Source organism: Lynx canadensis, chromosome C1, assembly GCF_007474595.2.
Source record: "Lynx canadensis isolate LIC74 chromosome C1, mLynCan4.pri.v2, whole genome shotgun sequence".
Taxonomy (NCBI): domain Eukaryota; kingdom Metazoa; phylum Chordata; class Mammalia; order Carnivora; family Felidae; genus Lynx; species Lynx canadensis.
In genome coordinates, this window is record NC_044310.1 from 70731264 (window position 1) to 70755334 (window position 24071).

Genomic DNA, 24071 nt, shown 5'->3' on the forward strand with positions numbered 1-24071 from the left:
TCATATTGTAAAATAATAGATCCAATTTTGTGAACAGACTCTTGGTCATTTGTTAGTTTGGATCATTGAATTCATCTGGTGTCCAAGAGTTCTATTTCAGGGTATCTCATATGTCAGAATGAATACAGATAAGGAAAACATATTTATTAAATATTTAAATTGTTTCATTTTAAAACAACATATACTATATCAGGAATGTACCCTGAGAATATCAGACAATGAAGCAATTAGTGAGAAAAAGCAAATGGCCGAAATGGACATCAAGTTAAGGAGCACTCAACATGAACCACTTTTTTTTTTTTTTTTAACGTTTATTTATTTTTGAGACAGAGAGAGACAGAGCATGAACGGGGGAGGGACAGAGAGAGAGGGAGACACAGAATCGGAAGCAGGCTCCAGGCTCTGAGCTGTCAGCACAGAGCCCGACGCGGGGCTCGAACTCACGGACCGCGAGATCGTGACCTGAGCTGAAGTCGGACGCTTAACCGACTGAGCCACCCAGGCGCCCCTTTGAACCACTTTTTAATACATATACTAGAATTATGCTTCAACTTTTTCTAAGCTATAAGCTACTTGAGGGCAATCATGATATCTTTTTTCTCCACACTGTTTGTCATAGTCTTTTATACCCAGAATTATAAAAACAGCTAGTTAGCATTTATTGGATATGTTTCTTTAGCATACATTATCTCAACAACCTACATGACAATATAATTAGCCCCATTTACAGATCAAGAAATTGAGGCTCACAGAGATTATGTGATTTAATTGAGATTTTATAGTGTCTAAGCGACTGAGCCACCCAGGTGCCCCGAGCCCACTGTTTCAATCATACTCATTCACACTGTTCCTTTATTGAGCAGTTTAAATATATATTGGCAGAACTGAACAATGCTTTTGTGACTTCTGCAGAATATGGATTTTATTCTGATAACAGAAATCCTTTCATTCAACTCACACAACTGTTTTGACAAATAAGCCATGAAGAAAAAATAGGAAGTCTCTATATTAATCACCTTATAATCTCATTTGTATAGTACCTCTGAATAAACTTAAGACAATTATCTAAATCCATTTCAGGATTGGGGTGCCTGGGTGACTCAGTTGGTTAAGCATCTGACTTTGGCCTAGCTCATGATCTCGCCATTCCTGAGTTCGAGCCCCTCATCGGGCTCTGTGTTGACGGTTCAGAGCCTGGAGCCTGTTTCAGATTCTGTGTCTCCCTCTCTCTCTCTCTCCTTAGCCCACTCACACTCTCTCTCTCAAAAATACATAAACATTAAAAAAATAACACATTTCAGGATTATTTTGTGTTCTTATGAGGAAAGTATATATTATATGTAGGGAAATAAAATATTAAGACTAGAAGACATTTCCAAAATACTTTTGCAGTCTATATTTTTTAGATAAAGTTTGGTTTGTCTCCTCTTACTTCCCCCTCCTCTCGTTCTTGATCTGATTGTTCCTCTTTAGATGTTACATAAAATCTTATGACTTACTGCAGCCAAACCAAAGTATGTCAGTAATTTTAGAGCTCAACATCTTTTCCTTTCTATTATATTGCATAATTCAGTTTTGTATCTAAATATGCTGGCTTTAGTTTTCTAATCACGATTTTGGACTTGCGACTTCATAGCAGGTTTTGTATTCTGGAAGATGAAGTTTTGATGTTTTCAACATCCTGCGTAAAAGAACTTAAATGGGTAAAAAATGCAGTATGGACATCAAAATATTGGATTATCAAAACACTCAATGTCAATATTTAAACATATAATTTCAAATTAAGGCAGTTTCTGGAAAACTAACTCCTAACAGTAAACCAAAAGGAAGTATTTTGCCTCTGTTTAATTTTCATGAAATTAAAATGAAGAATACAGAAAAATTTAACCATTGGGGAAACATTTTCTTCCCTTGGCTCTTATGACACTCTCTTCATTTTCCCTTCTCATTCTCCTTTAGTGGGTCCTCCTTTTCTCTCCAGCTCTTTATGCAGGATCGTTCCAGTGCTCAGTCCTTGGTCCTCTTCTTTTTTTCAGTTCTTTATCCACACTCACTGTAATGAGTTGAAATACTATCTATATTCCAATGACTCCTACATTTTTATCTCTAGTCCATACCTTTGTCTCCTGCTGCAGAATCATACATTCCAACCAACAACAACAATCAGTTGACTACCAAGTGTCTCAAACTCAATTATTTCCAGAACTGAAATCTTGATCTTACCCTTCAAATTAGCTCTACCTTAAGTCTGTCTCATCTCAAATGATGATAGCCCCATCCTTCCAGTTGCTTAGTTCAAAAGTCTTGGGGTCATCTAAACTCTTCTCTTTCTCTCATGCACTTCATTCAATCATCAGGAACTATACCTTGCAAAAGAATCTGATCACTTCTCACCACCTCCATTAGAACCACTCTGGTTCAAGCCACTTGTCATTTCTCCCCTCCTTCACTTTCCTTCCCCTAAAGTCTATTCTCCAAAGAAGGGCTTGGATGATACTTTCAAAATGTAAGTCAAATCGTGTCATTTCTTTTCTCAAAATCCTCCAGGAAATGTGCATCTCACATAAAATAAAAGCCAAAGCTCTTACAAAATCTTACACAATCTCTTACTTCTAAACCCTTCCCCTACCCACTGTCCTCCTTTCTCATATTACTCCTGGCTTCCACAGTTTCCCAAACGTACCATGCTTGCTGCAGACTAGGAGTCTTGGAATTGTATGTTTCCGTTGCATGGACAGCTTTTTTCCTAGATAAAAGCTTTACTCAGATGAGCAGCTCTTTTCTCAAATATTCGAATAGTTTATCTGTTACCTCTTTCAAATCTTTGCTCAATGTAACTTTTTCCAGAAGGCTTCTCTAACAATCCTATTTAAAAGCTGCAACTGCCCCTCTACCCTCTCTTCTTCCTTTACCCGGTTCTATTTTTCCCTTGCCATGTGTTACTTTATAGCTCATCACACTATTTGTGTGCTCATTTCAGGTCTTTCTCCAGTAGAATGTAAATTTTATACAGCAAAGACTGTTTTGTTTCAGTATTTTGAGGATTCGGCAGATAGCAGATGCTTAATAAAGACTTCTGCGAACTCATCACTCCACTATTCATACAGCTGGGCAGCCCCCCTAAACTTTCCTCAAAACTAAATTTCAGCACCTTCTAAAACTGCTGAAGCTCACAAAGTAGTCCACGTTTTTCTTTAAGAACTTCCTGACCCCGGAAGTAAAAGACTAGGTAAGGGAGTCGGAGGGGTAAGCTATTTCCGTTTCCGTACAGACGCTACGGAGCAAACACCATGGCGAAGGCCGGGGATAAGAGCGGCACTAAAGGAAAGAAAGGCCTGAAGCGGAAAGCAACCGCCGAAGAACCTCAAGAGGCCGCAGTCGCTGAGGATGGGGCGACGGAAAGCGGGGTCCAACCCCCGAAAACGGCTGCCTTTCCCCCAGGCTTCAGCATTTCGGAAATTAAGAACAAACAACGGCGACACTTGATGTTCACGCGGTGGAAACAGCAGCAGCGAAAGGTATGACGGGGCCGAGGCTGCAGGGCGCATGCGCTGCATCCGCGCGCGCGCACGACAGTGGGGAAGGGAATAGCACTTGCGTGGTGGCCGTGGCTTGGCGTCCCGGAGGCGGTAATTAATCTAGAAGGATGACGCTGACGTTCTAATGCCCTGGTCCCCTCGCACTGCTTTGGGGATTCTGTCTAGGTTCAGCTTTTTGCCTGAGCGACGAGGATTCTCTTTCCAGCCCCTGCCTACGTTCCCTGGCTGAGAATGAAAGCAAGAAGTCCCGCTCTCCTAGCAGTGAAAAAAAAAAAAAAAAAAAAAAAAATCCCCCTCCTGACCTGGAAAGAGAAAGTCTCCCATCTCTGTGCTTCGACCCGTGCACCTAACGTTGGCAAATTTCTAGAGCCTGTAATACAGGCAGTACGTGAATCCAGTGATGCTTTTCTGATTCCTGGGCAGCAACTCTTACCTAAAGTATTTCTGTGAAGTTTCTGGTAATTATATTTGTAGCGTTGTCCTCATACTGTTCTAGGAGATAAACAGATATGAGGAGATAAATAAAGCTCAAGATCACAGTGCTTATTTGTGGTTACGTTGCACTCGGAAGCAAGCATTTGTTTATTCCTGTACATCATAAAAGTTCCCGCACATAATATTCTTTTTACTTGCCTGTCTCCTCTTATTAGATACTACATCTTTTGAGGCCCTGAATAGTGCCTTACTCATAAGCGCCAGAGTGCTTTTGGAGTACGTAGAGAATCTAACTCATTCTGGTGAGCGCGTTTGCGGGAAGGGCCTCCTCGAAGACTTCTTAACACTATAATCTGAGATTTGATGTATGGAGGGTCTACAGGCGTTGGGGGGGAGGGAGGGCGTGCCCGGGAGATCACTTTCTGTGTGTGTAAGTGAGCATTCTGTTCAGAAATTTCCAGCAGGTACAAATTTACAGTACAAATGTAACTCACTTTGCAAGTCCTTAATAATTTTAAAAGCATATTTTGATTGTAAAATTTATGAATAACTAATGGTGGTTTATTGGAAGCAATCTGAAAACGCATCTCCCATTCTCATTTACTTGTAGTATTTTCCAAGAGAAGCAACCGGCATAGCCATCATGGTTTTCTTTAGAATGCAACTTGTTAGGAATGCAAAATAAAACAGCCACAAAAACGTGTTAACTAGTTTTAGATGGGCGTTTCACATTTTCACTTAATTTGAGGCTTTATAGTTTATAGTAAGATAAAAAGTAAAAGGTAAAAAGGCAAACTTTAAATATTCATACTTGCCAATTTCAATTTTTTGAAGGAGAAAGAGCTTTGTTTATTGATTAGCCAGCTTATTTGGTTTACAATAACTTTGGTATGAAAGTCTGTGTCAGGGTGTTTGCTTTAATGCGTTACAAAGATTGCTGAGATAAAGTGGCCATAGCATTAGTAATGTGTAGTTTCAGTATGTGTTTGTGATATAACTGATGGTTTCTCAATATTTTTCTGTTTTGTTTTTTTTTAAACCTTTTAGGAAAAGTTGGCAATTAAGAAAAAACTTAAAAAAGAGAGAGAAGCTCTTGGTGATAAGGTAAATAACATTTTTGGCCACCTGCTTTCTGTCTTATGTTGAGTAATGCTCCCTTATGTTTATGTTGTATCGCTTTCTTTTAAAACTTACTATAAAATATTTCCAATGTATAAAAGATATGAAAATAAGGGGCGCCTGGGTGGCGCAGTCGGTTAAGCGTCCGACTTCAGCCAGGTCACGATCTCGCGGTCCGTGAGTTCGAGCCCCGCGTCAGGCTCTGGGCTGATGGCTCAGAGCCTGGAGCCTGTTTCCGATTCTGTGTCTCCCTCTCTCTCTGACCCTCCCCCGTTCATGCTCTGTCTTTCTCTGTCCCAAAAATAAATAAACGTTGAAAAAAAAAAAAAAAGATATGAAAATAAAATAATAAACCCCTTTCCATTCATTACCTAGCTTAGAAAACATTGCATTAGCAAATAATTTTCGAAGTCCTTTGGATGCTTCTTACTGATTGCTTTCCCCTCCAAAGCTAACCACTTATGAAATTGCCATTTTCTTGTTTCCATGCATTTCTTTCTTATCTTTAGGTTTGTGTCCCTAAACAATGAACACAATAGTGATGTTTTGTATTTTTTTCAAAATTTCGTGTAAATGGTATGTCTACTTTAACTTGCTTATTTTACTTAATTTTACGTGTTTGGGAGATAGGGACTTATCTTTCTGACTTTGGAAAGCTTTTGGGGAAGCTTCCCAGTTTAGGCCTGTGGTTGGAGTTTTTGTGACTTGAAGCAAAGGCTCTTGGGGAAAGGCAGGATGCAGCCTGTTCTGTTGTAGGATTGAGGAGTGTAGGAATGAAAGCTGATACAGAGGATATTAACCCTTTGAAGACTGAGAATGGCAAGTGGGAGGAAAGTGAGATACTTGGATGGACTATGGCAAAGAAGAGAGTAAAGATAATACATCCAAAAACGATTTGGCTACTTTTGTGATATTGATAAGAAATGAAGTCTACTGAAAATTTTTAAAAGAACTGCTAAATACATCCACAACTAAGCTGTTTTCCTTTAATTTCATTTTATTTATAGCTAGTGTTAGATTTTGATTTATGCTTGCAAAATTTTTAGAACATACAACTCTTCCTCCTCTACTGTCTCTTAAGATAAGGTACCAAGGAATGATAAGCATTTTTGAGGAAAATGAAAAATGTAAAGATTATATGCAAACTAAACACTCTGCCTTTTCATGCCTTCTCTTAATAGGACTAGGTTAAATCACATGAAATTGCCAGTTTTAGACTGTTTTAACCTGCAGAATTCTATCAGCAGTTATTCTCTTTTAACTCTCAGTAATCAGCCAGTTATAGCAAATATGCCAATCACCTTTGGATATATCACCATTCTTGTTTTTGGACTGTAAAAATGAATTCCTAGAACTGCCTTCTTTAAAAAATTACTTAAAACTTAATATTTGTTTCATAGAGTAATAAGAAATGAAATCCTAGAGAGTTTAGCAGTTCTTATTTCTTCCTATCTCTGCTAACATTCAAAACCATATGTTTTGAATTTGTTTTAGTCAGTATATGCTTACAGTTCTGTATTCCTGCTCTGTAGCATTTCATTTACACAGTTTTTTGGTCTAAGCTGAGTATACATGATTGCCAATTCTAACAATATTCCATTATGTTGAAGTGTCACAGTCTTTACCCTGTTTTTGGATGTTTGCTGTATTTGCTGTTCATAAATTGCTTCTCTCTTTCATACCTTACCATAAATGCTTCAAACTGGAGTTACTAGTTCAGCAGATAGATTTGTAGCTTTGGTTATTTATTTCTGGTGTTTTTTTAAATTTTAATTGTAGAGAGAGTATGCATGTATGCATGCATGTGGAGAGAGGGACAGAGAGAGAGAGAGAGAGGAGAATCCCAAGAAGGCTCCATGCTTAGCGTAGAACCCCACACAGGGCTCAATCCCTAGTCCCTGGGATCATGACCTGAGCTGAAATCAAGAGTTGGGCGCCCAACTAACTGAGCCACCCAGGCAACCCTTGTAATTTATTTCTGAAGAGCTTTCTGAAAGTATTGGAACAAAGTTCCATATATATGTACCTTTGTACATTTGACTCTTGAACAACATGGGGGTTGGGGTGCAGAATACTAACTCCACTCCTGCACATGTGAAAATCCCATACCCTACTATTGGCCTGAAGTCTTACTGATAACATAAAGTGAATTAACACATATTTATGTGTTATATGTATTATATACTGTATGCTTACTATAAATTTTTTTTTAGTGTTTACTTTTGAGAGAGAGAGAGACAGAGCATGAGCAGGGGAGGAGCGGAGAGAGAGGGAGACACAGAATCCGAAACAGGCTCCAGGCTCTGAGCCGTCAGCACAGAGCCTGACGCAGGGCTCGAACTCACAAACTGTGAGATCATGACCTGAACTGAAGCTGGACACTCAACCGACTGAGCCACCCAGGCGCCCTTGTATGCTTACTATAAAATAAGCTGGAGAAAATATTATTTGGAAAATTATAAGAGAAAATACCTTATAGTATTGTACTATAAAAAATGCACATATAAGTGGGCCTGCACAGTTCAAATCTATGTTGATCAAGGGTCCACTATAATTTTTCCAATGTATTTGATATTTTTCTTAGCGTATAATTACTTTGATCGCAGTTTCTTCTTTCTGCTACTTCTGAATGGTTTTAGACCATTTCATTCAGTTAGCAATTCTTCCAGTATGTTTAGGTCTCTGCTTAGAGTTAAAAAAAAAAAAAAACCTCTTACTCAGTATTATTATTAGGATTGATACAGCAATGGAAATGAGGAACAGATTGAGGCTTTGGATTATTTACACATTTCTGTTACTCGTCCCTAACCCAAATGCAAAATTATTAACATAAAATCCTTCTAAAACTTAATCTGTTGTTTTTGTTTTTTTTTTTTTTTTAATTTAGGCTCCACCAAAGCCTATACCAAAAACCATTGACAACCAGCGAGTGCATGATGAAACTATAGTAGACCCTAATGATGAAGAGGTAATGTTGGAAGTCTTAAATAAATTTGGATGACCACATTTGACAAATTATTTGTTCATATGTTGATATTTAAAGTACTGGCTGGTGAAGTTGTATAATGGACTGATTCAGCTATAATATTGGTATATTATTTGCTATAGATTGTTTCATAACTGAATTTCTCAATAATCCTATAGGAAAAACTCTGATTCTACTCATTTTATAGAAATGTATTATATTTTATGACCAGGTAAACTTTTTGTCATTTAATTTATAGTACTTCTGTTGTTTTTAATATCATTTGAAAAGCATTTCTCATTATAGAGTTTTATAGTACTAGAAATTTTGATATAAGGATAACATTTGATATTTTTTGTGTCCTCATAAAACTCTTGGTTTCAAGATAATCATCCACTTTTCACTTTTCACGTTTCCCTTTAAATAGTTTGTTACAGTATGGTGAGAGAATCAAGTTTTAAATTTTTTTTGTGCGTGTGCAGGGAATTTGGTTTTGGTTATGTTTGTTTGCTTTCAAACCGTACTATTATTGACATTCTTTCCTATTTCCTCATATAGTCATTCATTCATTCATTCAGTCAGTCAGTCTTCTAGCAAATGTTTATTGACTGCCTGCTGTGTACTGGGATCTGTTTTAGGAACTTGGCATCTGTCAGTGCACCAAGCACCGTGCCACATATACACACAAAATATCAGCCTTTTTCTGGGCTATTGGTCAGTTTGGTCAGTTTGTCACTGTATCACTTCTTTATTTTTATAATTATTTATCTTCATGGTAAGTTTATCTATTAGAGCAAGATGCCCCTCCCCACATCCATCCTCAAATCTCTCTTCAGGAATGTTCATTCTCTTTTTGGACCTTTGGTCTGCCATATAAAATTATAAAAATTGTATTAAAGTAGATCACTCAGGGGATCTATTTGTATATTGCTCTTTTTAGGTCTTTAAAAATGTGATTCAGTGAATTTTATAATTCTCTTCATGCAAGGTGTACATATAAATCTTTTTAGAGCTATTGATGGCTATCTTATGTTTTTTATCAGTGTAAATCACATCTCATTGAGAATTGTTTTATTTGCTGATTTATAAAAATACAATTGATTTTTGGACTGTGATCTTCTAAACAGTAGATCACCTAGATTCGTCTCCAATAAGTTGTCTAAATATTGTTTCCATTTCATGTTTAGCTAATCATTTCTACAAATAACTTTCAATCCATTAATCATTTATTTCTTTTGTGCTGACTAGAGCCTCCAGCATAATGTGAAACAAATAGAAAACGCAATAGTGGCATCTATGCCCTGGTCTTGGTTTTAAAGAGAATACTTCTAACATGCCATCTTTAATGTTTGTGTCATTAATGGTAGATTCTCCTTATATGTTAAGGAAAATCTATTTCTTTTTTTGTTGCGGGGGGGGGGGGGGTTTGTTTTATCATGAATGAATGTGAAACATTATCAAATGCTTTTTCTGAAAATAGAGATAATTATGTACTTTTTCTGCAAATATTGAGATAAATATGTAGTTTTTCTCCTTTATAGTACCAATGTAGGAAATGAAATGGATCTTCTAATGTTAAATCTCTTTTGCATTCTTGGGGTAAATACAATTTAATTACAATGTTTTATCTTTTACATGTTTTGGTTTGTCAGTACTTTGTTTAGAATATGTACATCTATGTTTATAAGTGAGACTGCAGAAATGTCCCTTTCCATTCCTAATATTATTTATTTGGGCTTTTCACCAGAGATACATCTATTTTGTTACTCTTTTCAAACTACTTTTTTCTTTGATCATCTCTTGAAATTTTGTTTTCTAATTTATTTATATCTCTCATTATCTTTATAATTTATTTCCTGTTACTCTGTTGAGTTTATTCTTCTTATTTAACTCATTTTTCATCTTCCTTTCTATTTCTTCCTTTCTATTGTGAGCAATTAAGGCCACAAAATTCCCTGTAAGTACTACTTTTGGTATATCGCACAAGTTTTAAGATGTGTTTCTTCATTATTATTCAAATCTAAGTATCTCCTTTAATGGGAGATTTGTTCATTTCTTCTGGTAATTTCTTTTTTTTTTCCTTTGACGTTTATTTCATTGTTTTCCCCCGGTTCTTATTATGTTGTTTATTTTACTTATTTAAGGTTTCATTTATTCTTCTTTTTCTAGTTTCTTAAAATGGAAGCTTACATTACTGATTTTATACTTTCTTTCTTTTTAATATAATCTGATAAAGCTATCATTTTCCTCCAAAGCACTGCTTTAGCTACATCTCATACCTTTTGATATGTTTGTTGTGTTTTCATTTTCATTCTGTTCAAGATATTTTCTAATTTCTCTTGTTATTTCTTCTTTGGCTCATTGATTATCAAGAAGTATGTTGTTTAATTTCCAAATATTTGAGGATTTCCCACATATATTTCTGCTGTTGATTTCTAATTCAATTTTATTGTGGTTCTGGAACATACTCTGTTTGATTTTAGTCCTTTTTAAGTAAAGAACTGTTCTGTGTTTTAGGATAAGATCTATTCTTGAAAATGTTCTGTGTTCCTTTGGAAAATGTATATTTTGCTGTTTTGAAGTATATTAAGAGTTGTTTTAAGTTTGATTGTGGTGTTCATGTTTTCTATATTGTTGCTGAATTTTCTATCAGTTACTGAGAGAGGAGTATTGAAACCTCAAACTATAATTGCTGAATTATTCATCTCTTCTTATTCAATTGACCCTTAATCCAGTGTCCCATATTGTCCCATCCCTTCGATTGTCCATAGCCATATTTCTTAATGTCTATTTTGTTTCATATACACATAGCCACCTAAACTCTTTTATGGTTACTGTTTACATGGTATACTTTTTTCATTTTTTACTTTCTTCATTTCTTCTTTTTTACTTTCAACCAGTTTATGTCTTTGAATTTAAAGTGTCACTTACAGGGGCATCTGGGTGGCTCAGTCAGTTAAGTGTCAGACTTCAGCTCAGGTCATGGTCTCATTGTTTGTGAGTTCGAGTCCCACATTGGGTTCTTTGCTGTCAGTGCAGAGCCTGCTTCGGATCCTCTCTCCCCACCCCTACCCCTGCTCTCTCACTCTCTCTCAAAAATAAACATTTAAAAAATAATAATAATAAAATGTCACAGATGTTGCTTTTTTTATTCAGCCTGACAATTAGTATGTATTTTTTTAATTAAAAAATTTTTTTAATGTTTATTATTTATTTTTGAGAGAGAGAGGGACAGAGTGTGAGTGGGGGAAGGGCAGAGAGAGAGGGAGACACAGAATCCGAAGCAGGATTCAGGCTCTGAGCTCTCATCACAGAGCCCAACGCAGGGCTCAGACCCATGAACTGTGAGATGATGACCTGAGTACAAGTCAGACGCTTAACTGACTGAGTCACCCAGGCACCCCTGACAATTAATATTTAATGTTAACTATTGATGTAGTCATATTTACATCTGCCCTTTTACTTTTTTCATTACATTTTATATATTTTTTTAATACTTTTTTTTAATGTTTATTCTTGAGAAAGACAGAGACAGAGCATGAGTAGGGGAGGGGCAGAGTGAGAGAGAGACACAGAATCTGAAGCAGACTCCAGGCTCTGGGCTGTCAGCACAGAGCCCGACACGAGGCTCAAACTCACAAACCGTGAAATCATGACCTGAGCTGAAGTCAGACGTTTAACTGAGCCACCCAGGTGCCCCACTATATTTTATACCTTTATTCTGTTCCTCCTTGACTTTCTCTTATATTAAAAAAATATTTTTATTACGCTATTTTAATACCTCTTAATCTTTTAAGTTATATATTTAAGGGTTTTCTTAGTAGTTTCTGTAGGAATTACAGCATGCATCTTTAATTTATCACAGTGTACTTCCAGCACATACTGACATGATTCTGGTAAATACAGTAGGTTTCCACCAGTATAGCTTTGTTCCTTCACTCTTGTTCATGCTGTTGTCATATATAACATTTGTCTGTGTTATAAATCCAGTGTTGTAATTTCTGCTTTAAAATATCTCATTGTCCAGGGGCGCCTGGGTGGCGCAGTCGGTTAAGCGTCCGACTTCAGCCAGGTCACGATCTCGCGGTCCGTGAGTTCGAGCCCCACGTCAGGCTCTGGGCTGATGGCTCAGAGCCTGGAGCCTGTTTCCGATTCTGTGTCTCCCTCTCTCTCTGCCCCTCCCCCGTTCATGCTCTGTCTCTCTCTGTCCCAAAAATAAATAAACGTTGGAAAAAAAAAAAAATTAAAAAAAAATATCTCATTGTTCGGGCGCCTGGGTGGCTCAGTCAGTTGAGCGTCCGAGTTCAGCTCAGGTCATGATCTCGTGGTTTATGAGATTGAGCCCCGCGTCGGGCTCTGTGCTGATAGCTCAGAGCCTGGAGCCTGCTTCGGATTCTGTGTCTCCTCCTCTTTCTGCCCCTCCCCTGCTCAATGCTTAGTCTCTCTGTCTCTCAATAATAAATAAACGTTAAAAAAAATTTTTTTTTAAATATCTCATTGTTTTTTAAAAAAAGGAAATTTACACATACAACACACACAAAAAGTCTTTTATAGTTAACTTCGTGTTTACCATTTACAGTGCTTTTCTTTCCTTTCCTTGGATCTAAGTTACCATCTGGTGTCATTTTCTTTCAGCTTGTAGGATTTCCTTAAATTTTTTTTTTTTTAGGTTTGTTTATTTATTTTGAGAGAGAGAGAGTGGGTGTGCATGATCATGAGTCGGGGAGGGACAGAGAGAATCCCAAGCAGGATCTGTGCCGTCAGCACAGAGCTCTAAGTGGGGCTCGGTCCCACAAACCGTGAGATCATGACCTGAGCCAAAATCAAGAGTTGGACACTTGATTAACTTGAGCCACCCAGGCACTCCGGGAGATTTTTACTCTTATCTTTGGTTTAAAGTATTTTTTAGGTTATTTGCTTGGGGTAGAAATAGATCCCAGGCTCTGAAGTTTGGCAAAATCATTCTGACCTTGGTAAAAGTATAACTTCCTTGGGAGCCCAGGAGCAAGGCCCACAAACATTAAAAGTTGAATTTCCTTTAACAGCACTGTGTCTCCACTTGTTTGTTTTATTGTTATTTTTAACCTGCCTCCTGAGTGATTGTCCTTGTGTTTGTGTGGCTCAATCGTAAGCCAGTGATTCGGGCAGAGATTGTGTTGAGATACCTTGAGCCTCTGAGCCCCTATCAACTGAGCTACCTGTGGGTTGAGGACTGCATTCAAAGTTGCAACCAGTTTTCAAGTCTCCCTCACCTTTTGTGTGCACTGGTTTTTTAGGTCTGTCCCATGTATAGTTCAGCTGTCAGCCAGGGATTTGTAGAGAGATTATCTCAGCTCCTCTATGGCTCTTACATTTCCAGAGCTCTCCTTTAAATTTCTGGCTGATCCACACCTACCCTGAACTGGCCCAGTAACTTTAGACTGGCAAAGCTAGGGTTTTCAAACCCACCTCTCCTCAAATCCAGTTTACCACCTTGGATTCAAGATTGCTGGTTCTTGCCTACCATCAGACCCGAAGTTGATAAAGTTACTATTTTTGTAGCCATGTTGATGGAAGAAATGGAATAGTTCTAAGGAAGATTCCTGATGTTCTTGCCCACAGCCCTAGCCATTTTTCAAGAAAAAACACAGCTCAGTTTGTGTCTTGAAATTGTTTTTGACAGTTTTTTCCAGTTTTATACTTGTATTCTACAGGTAGAAAATCACCCAACCTCTTTATGTCACCATTAATGTAAGTCCCTCCTGGCTGTCTTCAAATCCCCTATCAGCCAGGAAGGAGGTCAGTGTCATAGGATCCTGATGGAGCTACTTTTAAAATTCTGGCCCAGTAGAGTGTTTGATATCAAATTATCCTTTTTCTGTTCACAGGTTGCTTATGATGAAGCTACAGATGAATTTGCTTCTTACTTCAACAGACAAACTTCTCCCAAGATTCTCATCACAACATCAGATAGACCTCATGGGGTAAACATATCTATCAGTGTAGTTATTGAATTCTTAATTTTCTTACATTACTTAGACTATTTAAAAGAACTCTTTTCAGAAGATCTGAGTTAATTAGTAATTTAATAGATAATGCCTGTGAGTAAGCTAAATAAAATGAATACTGGTGATGTGATGTAGGTTCTCTAAGCATGATTCTTCCGGATAGGGTTTATCAACCTCAACACCATTAGCATTTGGGGCTGGGTAGTTTTTTATTATGGGGGTTGCCCTGTTCATTAGAGGATATTTAGCGGTATCCCTGGCCTCTACCCACTAGATACCACTACCAGCTGTCCCCTACTATTACCACCAGTCATAACCACCAAAAAATGCTTCTAGATATTGTCAAATGTCCTCTAGTGGGGCATAATCACCCCCAGTTGAGAACCACTGCTTTAGGATGGTCAGTCTTTGATAAAGGATTAAATACTGTTCAGATATCATTTTTTTCCCTACCCTTGCTCTTTATTAATAACACATATTAATCATTGCTCCTTTCCTTATTAATGTATACCAACTTAAAATTTTTATTCCTTTTCACCTCAGAAGATTTCTATTATTTTGTTTTGCAGAGAACAGTACGACTCTGTGAACAACTCTCCACAGTTATACCAAACTCACATGTTTATTACAGAAGGGGATTGGCTCTGAAAAAAATTATTCCACAGTGCATTTCAAGAGATTTCACAGATCTGATCGTTATTAATGAAGATCGTAAAACACCAAGTATCCTTTCTTTATTAAAGTTTTCCTGTCTCACCTTCACCCCCTTTTAAAACATATTTAAAAGAATAAGGAAATGTTTTCTATAACTTTCAGAACATAATATTTTAAACAAGAAAATTATGTATCTCTATCCAAGAATCTATAAACTACTTTTTTCATTTAGCAAATATTCATTCAAGCAAATGCTATAGGCAAGACATTACTTTAGTCCTTAGTGAAAGATGCAGAGATAAACAAGAGCTTTAGGGAGTTCATAATCTAGTAGGAGAAAATAGACATGTAAACTAACAAAAATGTAGAGTGGGTAGTACAGTTAAAGAGAAATACAGGATACAGTGCACACTCTGGTAAAAATCTGCCCTGGGGATATCAGGGAGGAAGGACTTGACCGGAAAAAATGCTTAACTCAGTTTGGTGAATATGGGCGAATGAGGTGAATAAGGCAGAGGAAGAGTGCCCAGTGCAGAGAGACCATTTGTAACGGCAGAGGCATTAAGGAGCAGACCCAGTTGGGGATCTGCAAGTAGTTTGATATGGCTAGATTTTATGTTACCAGAGGTGGTATCACAGGATTACATTTTTGAGGCAGATCTGAGCCCATTTTATGTATTTACTACTGTTTCGGATGCCAAGAATACTTTATCCTTTTTCTGTGAGTCTCAGATCCTAGGTGACTGTGTCACTTGAAACCAAGGTATTTTTTCCTGTTTGCAGAAATGAGATCATATAAAGAATGCCTATATTTGTTGTTGCTGTTGTTTTACTTATTTATCAAATTGTGGCTGTGAGATCACTAATTTTAAAGATGATCAGTTGAATGGGTCAAATTCTTAAAACTACTAAGGATTCATAAAAAATAGGGACAGGAGTTTCCTGCTGCCAGGATAACTTTTTTTTTTTTTTTTTTTTTAATCAATGAACACTGCTTTAAAAATGGTGTCAAAGCTATTTTTTAAAAATCTAGATAACTTTTATGGTTTTTACTATTTTCAATAGAAGTTAAAGACGTTATCCACTTGTACGAGTTGCTTTCTAGAGACTAAAATAGACTAAAGCTAGCTTTGTAATGTGATGTTTTTTTAGCCATATTATAATTTGGCTTGGATTGTGGGTTAATGTACCAAAATAACTAAAATCTCTTGAATACTTAACTATTCCAGAAGAGGTCTGTTTTTAAAAATGTAGTTGCTGCCTTCTTAAAACTACATCCCAAAATAAAGTGGCAAGGTCTGTGTTCCTCTTTTATTTTTGGCAGTTAAATAAACCATCATTATTTTAAGGCTGCCAGCAGGTATTCATCAATTGAATAAACATTGTATCCTTGTTTTATCTGAGCTATTTTATATGGATACTGCGTTTCACTTACACCATCTATTGCCTTTAGAAAGCTATGTTCTCTTTTCCTTATAAAATTGTATTGTCTTTTTACTCAAAATGTATTAATATTTTTCTGATTACCATATTGGACACCTTGTAGGGTAAGTTAACCATTAGATCATTAAGATACCATCAGTACACAGACCAAATTTATATTAAGGAAATAACTAGGCTAATGAAGTAATCCAAATATGAGATTGCTTCTCCTATACACGTAAATATATATGCACACAGGTGTGTATGGGTGTCCCAGGATTATAAGTTTTGAGTATAGAATTATGCAGCAGTTTCTAAAAGTCCTAATGAATAGAGTTTGTATCAGTATAATCCTGCCTAGATGTTGATTTTTATAATTTCAAAGATATTTCATTTTCTTTTCTAATTGATATATAGTAATGAGTTAATGGCAAATTATTGGTGAAACAAGCTAGGAAAGCAGACCTCCTACATTGCTTTTGTGTTCTCTGTTAACAGAGAATGGTCTTCAAGACTAATGAGGACATTGCTGGGGGGCCCTGGAAGTCCATCTTGGATAAAAAGTTTGTAAGATAAGGCCTAGAAACTGAATAAGGTCAGATATCCTGGCTTCAAAGACTATGTGCACAAACTTGTAAAGGAGACTTTGCTACTCTGGGGGAAGATATATGAGACAGGCAAGTGGAGGAAGGAGGGAGAAAGAGGACTGCTGGTTAATATATGCCATGATCCAGAAAAAAACATGTCAAATAATTAAAGGGAGACTAATTTGTAAGCACATAATAGAAATGGTGTATGATTCCTAGGGACTTAACATGGGCTCACAAATAACAAATCATGACCCCTAATGATGACACTTGGAGAAAACTTGAAAGAATTGAGGATGTACAGCCTTTGGGAAATTAGAATATGGGGCATGACAAGATACGGAAGGGCTGCTGTGTAAAAGAGTAGTGCCATATGGTGGGAATGGCTTATAAATTTTCAACTTAACTCTAGAAAAGAGCTTTGTCAACTATCTAAACTGAGTCTGGTGGCTTTGGGTCAGGCAGATGTAATGTTAAATACAGACTTCATTACATGTGACTTTTGTCAAGTTTCTTAGCCACTTGGTTTCCTCATCTTTTAAAATAGGAAATGATACCTAAATCTTCAGGTTTCCCACAAAGACCACATTAAATGTATTATGTTTCTTTTTTTAATTTTTTTTTTAATGTTTATTTACTGTTGAGAAAGTGAGACACAGAGTGTGAGCAGGAGAGGGTCAGAGAGAGAGGGAGACACAGAATCTGAAGCAGGCTCCAGGCTCTGAGTTATCAACACAGGCCCCATGTGGGGCTCAAACTCACAAATGGTAAGATCACACATGAGCTGAAGTCAGGCGCTTGCTTAACTGACTGAGCTACCCAGGCGCCCCTAAGGTATTATGTTTCTTAAGGCATAATACCTTAGTCCTGTTGTGGGCATTTTAGTAAATGTTATGGTATAGGGGAAAGCGCGGAAGTTTTTCCTGGAGACACCTAACATCTTCTATTGATTATTTCTAAATGGAAATTTGAGTTAGGTACGTCTTTGTCCTATACTTTTGGCAGCTTGTAGGCTGTTTTGCTTTCTTGGCCTTTGGGGACTAAAAGTCCTTTTTGCCTCAGTCATCATAACAAAATACCTCTATGCATTAGGGCTTGGGCACAGGTGTAGTCCCACCTGTTATGATCTGCCACCTAGCTCTGAAATTTGAGCTTATCTACCTAACCTTTCTCAACCTTTTTTCATTGTTACTAAAATAGGGATAATGAACTCCTATTCTTCAGGATTTATGTTAGGAATTAGTTAGGAATTTATGTTAGGAATAAGTAAAGCTTTTGTACAATGTGGGTACGTAGGAAAGGATTATTTTGGATTTTGTAGTTTTGACAGAAACCACAATTGAGTTGCAATGTCCTAGAAAGTTGGGGATCTGTAATTTGTTTGATATTGCAGATTTGATTTAGGTTGGAAGTGTTGATTTAGGTTGGAAGAAATTACCTTTACCTCTCTTAGCTCCCATGAGTGTGATTTTTTTTCATTGTGCAAATGATCCAGAAATACTTTTGGCTGTACCTCAAGAAGTTGAACCTGTGATGAATTTTTGAAAAGAAGGAAATTTTGAAAAGAAGGAATTCAAACATTACTGATAATCTGGTATGTGGTAGGCACTAGTATTTATCAGAAACAAATGTATCTTCCAAAAGTTAACAGATTAGTTGGGAAGAAAGTCATTTACATAATTATAACTCAAATCAGTGACAAGTGCTATATATAGTTAAGTAACAGTGACAGCTGAGATTTAAAGCTTAATGTTAACTGTGTAAAAAGAAGTGGCATTTGAAGTGAGCCTTAATAACAGTACTGCCCTTCTTGGTCAAGCTTGCGTGAGTCCCAAGGCGACAAGCCCCTTCCCCAGTAAACCAACAGAAACCCCTGCCCATACCACAACTCCCTATCTGATTGCTCTGCAGGGCTTCAGTTCTAGTGGAAGTAGTATCTTGTCTCATTTGATAAGCAGATCAGAGCACACCTAGTTAAAATTGACCACATTCTGGCCAAGTACTAAACATTGCCCCCTGCAGGCAAGGCCAGCCTCTGCAGATGACTGGCCTGAAGGATAGAGCAGCCAAAACACAACTGAGCGCACACAGCACACACGAGATATTCCCTCAAGTGCCAGGCCCTGGACATTATGGGACCTCTTCTTCATAAAGCCATTACTCTCAAAAGCAGGAAACCTAAAGGGCTTTTCTAACAGAGAAGAAGGCAGAGACCTAGAAAAAAAATGCCAAGACAGGAATTAATCCCAAGTGAAAGAACAAGTGAAACAGACATAAGTAACATGTCTGCTGGAGAATTTAAAGCAACAATCATAAGGATACTCACTGGGGTTCAGAAAATGAAAGACTCTGATCAAAATCAAAAGCAGTCCAACACCAAGATACATTGTAATTAAACTTGCAAAATATACTAATAAAAACATCTTAAAAGCAGCAAGACAAAAGAAGTCCCTGACTTAACAAGGGAAGACCCATAAGGCTAGCTGCAGCTTTCTCAACAGAAACTTGGCAAGTCAGAAGGGAGTGGCATGATGTATTCCAAGTGCTGAATGGGAAAAATCTATAGCCAAAAATAGTCCAGCAAGGCTATCAGAATAGAAGAGATAAAAGAATTTCCCCAAACAAAAATGGGGAAGTTTGTGACTATTAAACCAGCCCTGAAAGAAATATTAAAGGGAGTTCGTGACTATTAAACCAGCCCTGAAAGAATTATTAAAGGGAACTGAGTAGAAAAATCTCCAGAAACGATGACAAAACAAGTATTAAATGGCACTAAATGCATATCTGTCAATAATTTCTCTGAATGTAAATGGAGTAAATAACTCCAATCAAAAGACATAGGGGGAGTGGGTGCCTGGGTGGCCCAGTTGATTAAGTGTGTGACTCATTAATCTCAGGGTTGTGAGTTCAAGCCCCGCATTGGGCTACACGCTGGATGTGAAGCCTACTTAAAAAGCAAAACAAAAATAGGGTGTCAGAATGGGTAGAGAAACAAGATCCATCTATGTGCTGCCTACAAGAGACTTATTTGAGACCTAAAGACACGTGCAGATTTCAAGTGATGAAAGACTTGGGATGAAAGACACGGGATGAAGAAACATTTATCATGCAAATGGATGTCAAGAAAGCCAGAGTAGCAGTACTTGTATTCGACAAACTTTTTAAACAGAGTGTAATGAGATGAAGAAGGGCACTGTATCATAATATAAGGGACAATCTAACAAAAATATATAACATTTGTAAATATGCCCCCAACATGGGAGCACCCAGATATATAAAATAATAGTCATAAAGGAATTCACTGATGAAGTGAGCCTTAATGGAGGAGTTAAATATTGCAGGTGTTTCAAATAGCATGAACAAAAGTACATGATAGGATTAATATGTATGGTGTATAAGACTGTCAGTGTCTACCAGTTAGGAAACATGGGGAAGGCATACAGATTAGAAAGGTGGTTTGGGGCCACAGAGTGTTACAGTGATGTTTTTACTCTGTAGATAAGCTGTTATGAGAGTATTCTGACATTAGGTACAGTTATCAAGACTCAAGGTATCTAGTTTGTTTTTCAGTTAGCACATGAGAAACAGTGGTCCAGATATAATGAGTCACATCCCATAGCCTACTATACAAACTCGATTTACCGTATTAGAAATGTACTTGGAATGGTGGGAGAGACGTCAGGCCAGCAAGGATCCTGTTTTAATCTAGTTGGAAAATCTCGAGGACCTCAACTAACAATAGCAGTAAGGGTGAAGAGGAAGTTATGGAAGTGAGGAATTTATGAGGGTAAATAGGATTTGGCAAGGAAGGGAAGAAGGAGGAAGTTGAAGATAACCATAGTGTTTAATCTGGGTTAATGGGAGAATGTTGATACCTTTATCAAAAATGGAAACTTCTGTTTTGTAAAACTGTGTGCAGTTAGATTTGAAATAAGTAGTCTGATTATGACCTCCTTTTAAGGTTCAGTATTTGGAAAAATCAAGTTGTTACAAAAATTTGAGGAATGTTATCTTAGCTAGCTGCATTCCAGACTTTTAAAGCCCCAGCACTGCTACCCCTGCTGATTGTAGGTAGGGCTCTTATACTTCATTTGTAGTTGAGAGTGTCTAGCACCAAGTCTGTTTGTGGTAGACAGTCAGTAAATGGTTATTAAATAGTTGATTCTAATTTGTGGCACAGTAATCCCAAGAGTAAGAGCTGGTCTTTTGAGAAACACTAATAACCTTGATTTTAAGAAGAGAGCCGAGTCTCTGGTTTATGGGACAGTATTTCAAAGCTGACAGCATATACTTACAAATGTACAAAAAAATGTACATACAAATGTGTAAGTATGCATTTTTAGGGTTATAAGGCCTAAACATTATACTAGAATTCCATCCAGTCTATCATTCCTATTAGGGTAGTGTATATAAGCTCTTTGAAGAAACCTACTTTGTTGAATATGCAACATACCCTCTTGAGAGTGATGAGGTATTTATCATACCATGAAGAGACAAAGTGGGACTACTATAGGGGGACTAATATAATCTATTTTTCTGAAATATTTGGTTGACTTATGGTCTTTAGTTTTAGGTATGTATGGTAAGAAAATTTCTTTTCACCCAGAGGAATACATGTATCTACCTGTTCATCTAGCTACAGAATTTAGGAGCCTTTGGACATACACAGGATCAGTTACTTATGCAATTTAAGATTTAAATAACCGAGTTCAGTGTGTTCTTAGCTTTATGAACAGATGGATTAGTTCTAAGTCACTTGCCCAGTGGCCCAACCGCTCATTTTAAAATGAGCAGTGTTCGCTTGCGTAAAGAAATTAAGGTAAGTTTTACGTGTTCCTTAATTGGCATTGGTCTCCTTGCAGTTTTTGATTAGTAAACTCTGTAACTTATATAGATCTAATTGCTTTTATAATGGCCTTTGCTTTCCTGGTTAAAGCAAGTTTTATCTACCAGTAGTTTTCTTATGAGATTGTAATTGAGTTATGGCAGACAGGCAGTAATAGCCTTCATTACTCTGAAACCAGTTTCTTTTCTAGTAGGACTTTTTGGTACAGCCACTACATGTTAAAGTTATTTTAGAAGTATTATATTTCATGGAATTGATGTTATCTGTGGTAATTGATCATTAAGAAAGATACCTTTAAAGTTTATCAGTTTGTCAGGTAAATTCTGAAACTTGAACTTGCAATAAGGATATTAATTCCTTAATGTGATTTTTTTTCATAATTTTTCTAGAGAAGAGGTAAAGACCCTACAGAACACGTACCAGAAATAATTTTGAATAACTTCACAACACGGCTGGGTCATTCTGTGGGACGTATGTTTGCATCTCTCTTTCCCCATAATCCTCAGTTTATTGGAAGGCAAGTTGCCACATTCCACAATCAACGGGACTATATCTTCTTCAGATTTCACAGGTGAGGAAGGTTCTTTAACTCCATGGACTCTGATTTCAATTATGAAATACATTTTCAACATAAAATGTTTTCTAATGTATTGTGACAAGTATTGTAGATGAGAAATAAGTATCTTTTGAACTCTGTCATATTAAAGAAATTACATTTGGCTTATTCAGACTGTTTTCCCTAATTCTTTATCTTTGAAGGTACATATTCAAGAGTGAAAAGAAAGTGGGAATTCAGGAACTTGGACCACGTTTTACCTTAAAATTAAGATCTCTTCAGAAAGGAACCTTTGATTCTAAGTATGGAGAATATGAATGGGTCCATAAGGTATGTGCCTTATTCTTTGAAGAGCCATTTATATCATTTCAAAAGTATAGAATGAGAAGGAAACTTTGTATTTTAAGCTTTGAGTGCTTATACCTTGTGTTTCTGACCTCCACGAGCTTGAAAGAACCAATCTCTGATAAAGTATTTGGGTCTGATGACTAACACTGGTTCATTTGAAGTATCCTAAATTAGATCAGTGGTCCTCAAAGTGGGACCACCACTGTTAGAAGGCAAATTGTTGGGCCATAGACCTACTCAATCAGCAACTTAGGGGCCTAGCACTGTTTATAAGCGTTATGATTCTGCTGTATGTATGAAAACTGCTATAGAGGTTTCATAGAAGTTTGGAGATCACTTTAAGTCCTAAATGAAAACTTAAATATTTTAAAACCCATCTCTTTTCTAATAAGCAATATTTCACCTAAGTACTTACTGTAAAATTTTATATATTATTACACACACACATACATATTAGAACAGTAACTTCTAAAGACTATTCAGTCTCAGAGATGGACCCAGAGGTTTTTTTTTTAGCATTGTTTACTTTTTTTTTTTTCCTTCTAATTTTCAGCCCCGGGAAATGGATACAAGTAGAAGAAAATTCCATTTATAAAGTACTGAAGGAATAGTATTGGATTGTGCTACAACAGGGCCTCTTGGATTTCAACTCTGGCATCTTTTCAAAATGGCATCTACTGGTTGGGTTTCATAAACTTTTCATGTCTGGACAAGTGCCATGAATTATCTTTCACTGTTTATGTAGCAAATACAAATAAAAGTCATTTTGGTGAGTTTAGAAATTGCAGTTTAAGAGTCCTAAAATTTAATTCTCTTATTTCTAGGTATTGTGAATAAGTTGGAATCAAGATTCAAAGTAAGTTTCTCATGTGTACTTTCATGGAACATTCGGTCTGGAGAAAAAATACCGTCCTTGGTAGATACTGTGTAACCCAGGGGCTTTCTACCGGAATAAACTTGGATCTGCCACATCTTTGGAGGCCAGGTTTCTGGGATATTTTAATATTTCTTTAAGCCTTTCAGAATGGCAAATTTTTAAAGCAAAATGGTTTACCAAGGACTTAAGGCAAAATTGCAAAAAAAAGCTAATCTTCGGTTCCATTTTTCTTGGTACTTTGTACCTCATTACATCGTACTGTAATATTCCACTCAAGAATTGTGTAAAACTCTGAAGTTTTTAACATCTTCTAATATTCCCATGTCTTTTCTCTACTGTCCTTATTCGGAGAGCAGTCTATTAAGTAATTAATTTCTAGGTGTAATGGTAATACCCTACACAAGGGAGTTTTTTAGTATTTCTCATTATTAAATAACTTTTATTAAGACAAAGTTAATCCTGCAAATAACTCATGTGTAGAAACTAGTATTAGCAGCCTCCTCCTGACCTTGAAAGAAAAAAGTTTGCAACTTATCTTTAATTCTCTAACAGTCTTTCATATGTATGGTATACAATTATGTGAGATGAGCTGTAGAACAAGCCCTAAAACGTAAACCTCTTCTTAATGACATTGAGAAATTGCCATTATCTTATGTGTTCAAAACAAATTAATACACAGTATATTCAATACCAGTAATTAACCAAAAAACTTTTACACTAAGTATTTTATTGTATG

At 36.8% G+C, this 24071-nt stretch overlaps 1 protein-coding gene across 1 annotated transcript; it reads left to right on the top strand.

Moving 5' to 3' along the window:
• Positions 1-3269: 3269 nt before the first annotated feature.
• Positions 3270-23245, top strand: RPF1 (ribosome production factor 1 homolog). The gene is made up of 9 exons (XM_030324003.1): positions 3270-3518; positions 5022-5078; positions 7981-8061; positions 13926-14021; positions 14615-14768; positions 21445-21527; positions 21944-22125; positions 22314-22440; positions 23012-23245. Exons 1-9 carry the CDS (start codon positions 3291-3293, stop codon positions 23051-23053), a joined length of 1050 nt encoding a protein of 349 aa, XP_030179863.1. The 5' UTR covers positions 3270-3290; the 3' UTR covers positions 23054-23245.
• Positions 23246-24071: the final 826 nt, after the last annotated feature.